The following is a 6,000-nucleotide window of genomic DNA, read 5'->3' as shown; positions in this document are numbered from 1 at the left end:
TAAGTAAAATTTCATGGTCAACAGTGTCGAAGGCTGCACTGAGGTCCAACAGAACCAGCACTGTGGTTCTCCCACAGTCTGTATTTATATGGATGTCATTGAACACTTTGACTAGGCCAGTCTCTGTGCTGTGGTGAGCACGAAAACCAGACTGGAAGGAGTCAAAGCGATTCATTATTGTTAGGAAGTTATTTAATTGTTTAAAAACTGCTTTTTCAATAATTTTGCTGATGAATGGGAGGTTGGAGATCGGCCTGTAATTCTGCAGTAGTGATTTGTCTAGATTGTTCTTTTTTATCAGTGGTTTGATAACTGCTGTTTTCAAAGCCTGGGGAAAAACACCTGAAGAGAGCGATGAGTTTACTACTTGGATCAGATCATTAGCAGGCAGGACTTTCTTAAAGAAATGTGTGGGTAGGACATCCAGACAGCAGGAACTGGAGCTTAATTGACTTATAATTTCTTCTAGGGTTTTATAATGAAGTAGTTGAAATTGGGTCATTTTTCCTGCGTTTGTTTTATTTGAGCACAGCATTGGTACTTGCTTTGGAGTGAATGTGCAGATTAATCCTCTGATCTTTTGAATTTTCTCTGAGAAGAAACTGGAGAACTTGTTGCAGGCAGCATTAGATTGAAGTTCAGGTGGCAGCATCACAGGAGGATTTGTTAGCCTGTAGCAAATGGAGCTCGAGCATTGTTAAGGTTTTTGCTTATGACGTCTGCAAAGAAAGCCTCCCTTGCATGTTTTAGTGTTGTGTGATAGTTACGTAGTCTTTCTTTATAGATGTCATAATAAACGTGCAGTTGAGTTTTACGCCATTTCCGTTCAGCCCTACGGCAGAGTTGTCTTGCAGATTGAACTGTTTGTGCATTTCTCCATGGAGATTTCTTCCTACCAGTCACAACCTTCACTTTAATGGGTGCAATGTAATCAATGATATCTGAAAGTTTGCACTGAAAATCATCTACCAACTTATCTACGTCATTATAGCTTAAGGGTGAGGAAGAAGAGTAGATTTGATTAAATGTCTCTGCTGCGTTTTCTGTGAAAGTACATTTTGTAATAGTAGCTTTTTGTACAAGTGGGTTAACGGATAAAGAACATTCAAAGATGACAGCAAAGTGATCCGACAGGGCGACATCAGTTACAGAGACGTTGGAAATATTCTTACTGATAACCAGGTCCAGTGTGTGTCCATGAGTGTGTGTTGCTTGTTTGACATGTTGTGTTAAACCAAAACTCTCTAATATATTAAACAGCTTTTTTGCCCCCCGGTTTTGGGGGTTGTCAACATGAATGTTGAAATCACGACAATTATTAAACAATCATAATCAATGCATATGAGAGATAGAAGTTCATTGAAGTCCATAAAGAAATTTTCCACATATGTTGGAGTTTTGTATAAGGTTGGTGTCAAAGTTCGTTTGTGGCCTTTTACCTCAATTTCAAGATACTCAAAAGACGTAAAATGACCCGAAGAGATTTTACTATAGTTCATGGTATTCTTAAATATCGAAGCCACGCCTCCTCCTTTTTTGTGTTTTCTATTCTCACTTAAAAAATTGTACGTAGGAGGCGCTGATTCAATAAGTACGATTGCTTCATTATTGTCATTCAGCCATGTTTCTGTCAGAAATAAAACATCAATATTACGCTCGGTGATGAAATCATTAATTAATAGAGCTTTAGCATAGAGAGATCTGGTAACAGTCGCTGATGTTTTACCAGTTTGTTTTGGGACACTTTGCTTCTGATAGTCAGATATCCTTGAGCCTGTTCTTCTGAAGTGATGGCCACATTGCTGCTGCTGTTGATAAAAGAACAACAATTCTTGTTGTTGGAGGAAAGATGCGGCAGCGACGGATAGCAGCCGTCAATCCTAATGACTGGCATACCTCAGTGTGACCGCGGATTTGCAGCGAACACTTTTCACAAGGCAAGAAGATTAACGTTCATATACTTAAGTATTATTAGAAACGTATCAAATATCGCAATATGGCGGTACGCGCATAACTGTCAGTTACCATGGAAACGGTGCCCCACCGTCATGTAGCATATGTACGGACAAAACTGGTTAGCATCTCGTCTTCTGTACGTTTTTAAAGCTGCTCCGGTTTAAGGGGAAACGCTGTTTGTGACTTAATGATATAAATCATGTTGTGTGAATTCAGGCAAAGTCAGTAATTTGATCAACACGTAGGGAGGAGGCGATATGGGTCGGTTTCCAAGCTAGCCGTTTCAAGCTTGTAAACACCGCCGTCTTTGACCCCCAACCAGGTGTTGCTTTCAGACAAATTAGTTCGTCTCGAACAGTCGCTCTGTTCAAAACTCTCGTCCATCACTTCCGACGTCCATCATGGCGCCTAGAATGGTTTGGTGATGTAGCTGCAAAGGGTCAATAGATTTTTGAATGTGATTCTCTTCTAAAGGAGCTTTTCAAAGGGGAAAACGTCTGTTGTGTAACATATAGCACACATGTTTCCCTTAACTGTATGTTTTCTGTGTCCCCTTATGTAACCGTAACATGCCCTTCATCCCTGATTTCCCGCATGTTCACACCAAAACTCTGCTGTTGATCTTGACCCTTGGTCTCTGACTGCTAATCCAGGGTCAGGTGACTCGAGCACAGGAAGCAGAGGAGAACTATGTCATCAAACGGGAGCTGGCGGTGGTGAGACAGCAGTGCAACACGGCCAGCGAGAGCCTGGAGAAAGCCCAGGAAACAATCAGGGAGCTGCAGCAGCAGACGGTAAATCACCTGTTTCAAGCTTCACAGCCACTTTAAAAAGAAAGATAACCTGGTTTTTATTGTTCTCAAATCTTTTGAATTGCTCTTTTGAGCAGAAATCAAACATCATTCTTCTCTGCGGTGTACCTGTTATATAAGCACATTCTTATATTTGCAAAACTCAGGACTGTAGAACATTTCTGCAGTGTTGCAGAGACAATAAAACCAAGACAGCAGTGAGTTTATCGGGTTCGGTGCTGATTGTTTGGAACTTCATGTTTTAATCCAACCTACTCTGAAAAAAGAAAACAGGTGATCCAACTTAAATATATTGCGTTATCTAGCCACAAATGGTCAAATTAAGTCCATTCAAGTAAATCCATTAAACAAACAGTAACTGTGACAAACCTAATTCAGTTACATGTGACAAATTAACGCAGTTCTTTTTATATTGGACCTCCATTCTCTTTTTTTCAGTGTAGATCTGCATTATCCATCATTTCATTTTGCTCATATTTAATCAATATTTGTAACTCCGATATAAAACTTGTGTCAAACAGCTGACATTAGATTGTCACAAAGCCACAAACACCCTCTTTCTTTCATTATGACCACCAGCAGCTAAAACCTGATAAGTTCATCATTGTTTCTGACTCCTACCAAATAAACAACGCCTTTTTATAGTGTTTGTAACCACCAAAATTCAGTTAAACATCTCACAGCGACTGCAACTCACTGCAACACGTCAGTCTAGAGAGGGTTCAGAGTCTATGCCCGTTTGGTTGTTTATTAAAATTGCCAGCCTGCATAATTATTTGAGAAAAATCTAAATGAATACAGTGATTTCACTCTAAATGACGTCATTGCGAGTGGAGAATCTTATTCCAACTCAGATTGCTGGCACCCTCCGCCCCCCAGGGTTCACACACCTCCTCACACTCTTAGACAGCTTTGATAACCACGACTGAAAATCCCAGAATGACAAATCGAGAATTCTCTACTCACGCTATGTACTTGCCCGATTTAATGCTTTTGTATTTTACCTTGTAGGTATTTTTCCGCTGCATTTGCTGTTTTTCTGCTGCTCTCATACCCTCTACTTTGTAGTTCGACCTTGATGTGGTGGCTTAAAAATCTGCAGTGGCTTTCAATTCGCTGACGTCAGGGGTAGTCAGTGGGCAAAAGTGCAAGTTTATATTTTTGTGTGTGTGTTTATCGGCTGAATTTTGTCCAAGAAGAGTTTTGTTTCGTTGTCGCGCTCAGCCGATTTCCACGGATGCTCTCACTTAAAAACACTTCTCTCAGTTTTGAATTGTCTGATTTATAATTATCTTCCTCAAATGCATCTTGACAATTTTCAGTATTCTGAGAAAAATGGTTGCAGATGTGTAATAGTAGTAGTGCTTCTTCTTTTCTCCGGAGAAAGAAGCAAAAAGAGATGTGGCAGAGTTCACACCCAGGTTTACCACCCTTGTGGTAAACTTGCAGAACAGAACTGCTCACCCTAAAATGAGCAGCACAATGCATCTGCTTTGCACTCTGAAATAAGACGCACAAAAAAGTTTTCAGTAAACAGAAAGGTCCTACAGCGCAAATTAACCCATTTAATCCCACCGGCAACAATTGTTGCCAGACATTTTTTCTAACTTGTGGAAGCTCTGGAAGAATTGTTTTGACTTTTGGCAGCTAATTGAAGTTTTTAAATCAAACGATAGAATGTCTATTCTAAGCAATATCAATTCCATGCGTCTAGTGTGAAAGGTCACATGACCAGACCTCTTTACTTCCTGCTTGTGACGCTGGAGGTAAATATCTGTCACAAACCTGAACCAGAGAAGTCAGTAAAATATTTAAATAAACAAATATAAATAAAATATTTTGAACATATCTTCTTTCAAGTGTCTTCTACTGATATGTAAAGAAAATTTTATCCCTTCATTCATCTTTTGATCATAAGAATACTTGGCAACAATTGTTGCCAAGTATAAAACCTAAAATTTCACTAACATAAAATGTAATAATTTATAAATATCATATGTTGGGGAGGTCCAAGGAATGAACTGCATGCACTTATTTTGCAGGAAAGAATTTTTGGGATTAAACGGGTTAAAAGCCGATCAACAAACTGAAATTGATATCAGTTGCTGCTGTATGATGTGTGTGTGTGTAACATGACAGTTTGTGTTTCCAGTACACAGAGCAGTTTGTGAACAACCTGCAGACGCAGCTGGAACAATCCCGGCTGCGCGAGGCCGAACTGCTCGGCGCGCTGAAAGAAATGCAAGACAAGGTGCTCGATCTGGAGAAGGTAAAGCAACGATCAAGCAACAGTTTTTACATTTTGAAGTGAATCTGACAGCGTGCTACAAAATGTCATGGAGTCAACAAAAGTGTTTGAGACGAAAACTCAATTCTAAGTCTTTGGATTTTAGATTTCATGTTTACAGAATATCAAATCTCCTTGTGGTGTTAATCATTTAGCTGTAACATAAGCTTAAATGGACTGAAGTAATCGGCACCATTGGCTGATAAAAATGCATCACATAAACGCCCCAAATGGAATATTATGATAGGTTTCAGCGAGGGGTGCACCGATTTATCGGTGCTGATTTCCTTTAATTTTGGGATATCAGTGATGGGACAGTTTTTACATGTCTACCGATATCATCTACTTCGGCAAAGATCTTTAAATCGACTATTTCCCTCTTCTTCTCTCCAATGAGAAAGATTTGACTGATAGACCGGCCCACCAGGTCATGCCTGCATGTTTTTAGTTAACAATAGTCACCAACTCTGTTGCCAACCCAGCAACTTTATTGTTGTATTTACTGACATTTCAGACAAAAAAAAAATTGGTGATGGCCAAAATCGGAATGGGCAGGTCAGGCTTTTTGGTAGATCAGTAATTGCGATTGGTCAGAAAACTACAGTCGGTGCACCCAGAGTTTCAGCTTGATTGGAATGAAATTGTAAACTGAATGAGAGAGGTGATTTATTCAGATTGATAATCTGAACAGTGTGCATGTAAACACCTTTTCTGATCTGAGTTTTGCAAACTGACCTGACTGTGCATGTGTGCACGATGTCAACGTGACGTTTGTCCACAGTCGGTGGTTAAACGCTTATGTATGTGGAAGGCGCAAATCTGTTCTGTTGGTTTTTTCATCCTGTAACCAATATAACACGTTCCTTAACCTGCAGCTTAATTAGGAGGTTCAATATCGTCTCAGCAGTTAGTAGAACCTGATGTGGATCCATTCCAGGAGATTAA

The 6,000-nt window shown here is 39.7% G+C and overlaps 1 protein-coding gene across 2 annotated transcripts in view; it reads left to right on the top strand.

Moving 5' to 3' along the window:
• evi5l (ecotropic viral integration site 5 like) overlaps nucleotides 1-6,000 on the top strand; it is a 46,942-nt gene that overhangs the window by 28,366 nt on the left and 12,576 nt on the right. For both annotated transcript variants that reach the window (XM_007569552.2, XM_016680439.1), the window contains 2 exons: nucleotides 2,610-2,750; nucleotides 4,921-5,037. In XM_007569552.2, the coding sequence (XP_007569614.1) occupies nucleotides 2,610-2,750; nucleotides 4,921-5,037 (258 nt within the window). The remainder of the gene's footprint in view (nucleotides 1-2,609; nucleotides 2,751-4,920; nucleotides 5,038-6,000) is intronic.

Source organism: Poecilia formosa, unplaced genomic scaffold, assembly GCF_000485575.1.
Source record: "Poecilia formosa unplaced genomic scaffold, Poecilia_formosa-5.1.2 Scaffold242, whole genome shotgun sequence".
NCBI lineage: Eukaryota > Metazoa > Chordata > Actinopteri > Cyprinodontiformes > Poeciliidae > Poecilia > Poecilia formosa.
Note: the sequence above shows the minus strand (reverse complement) of the source record. Positions and strands in the feature narration are given on the sequence as shown.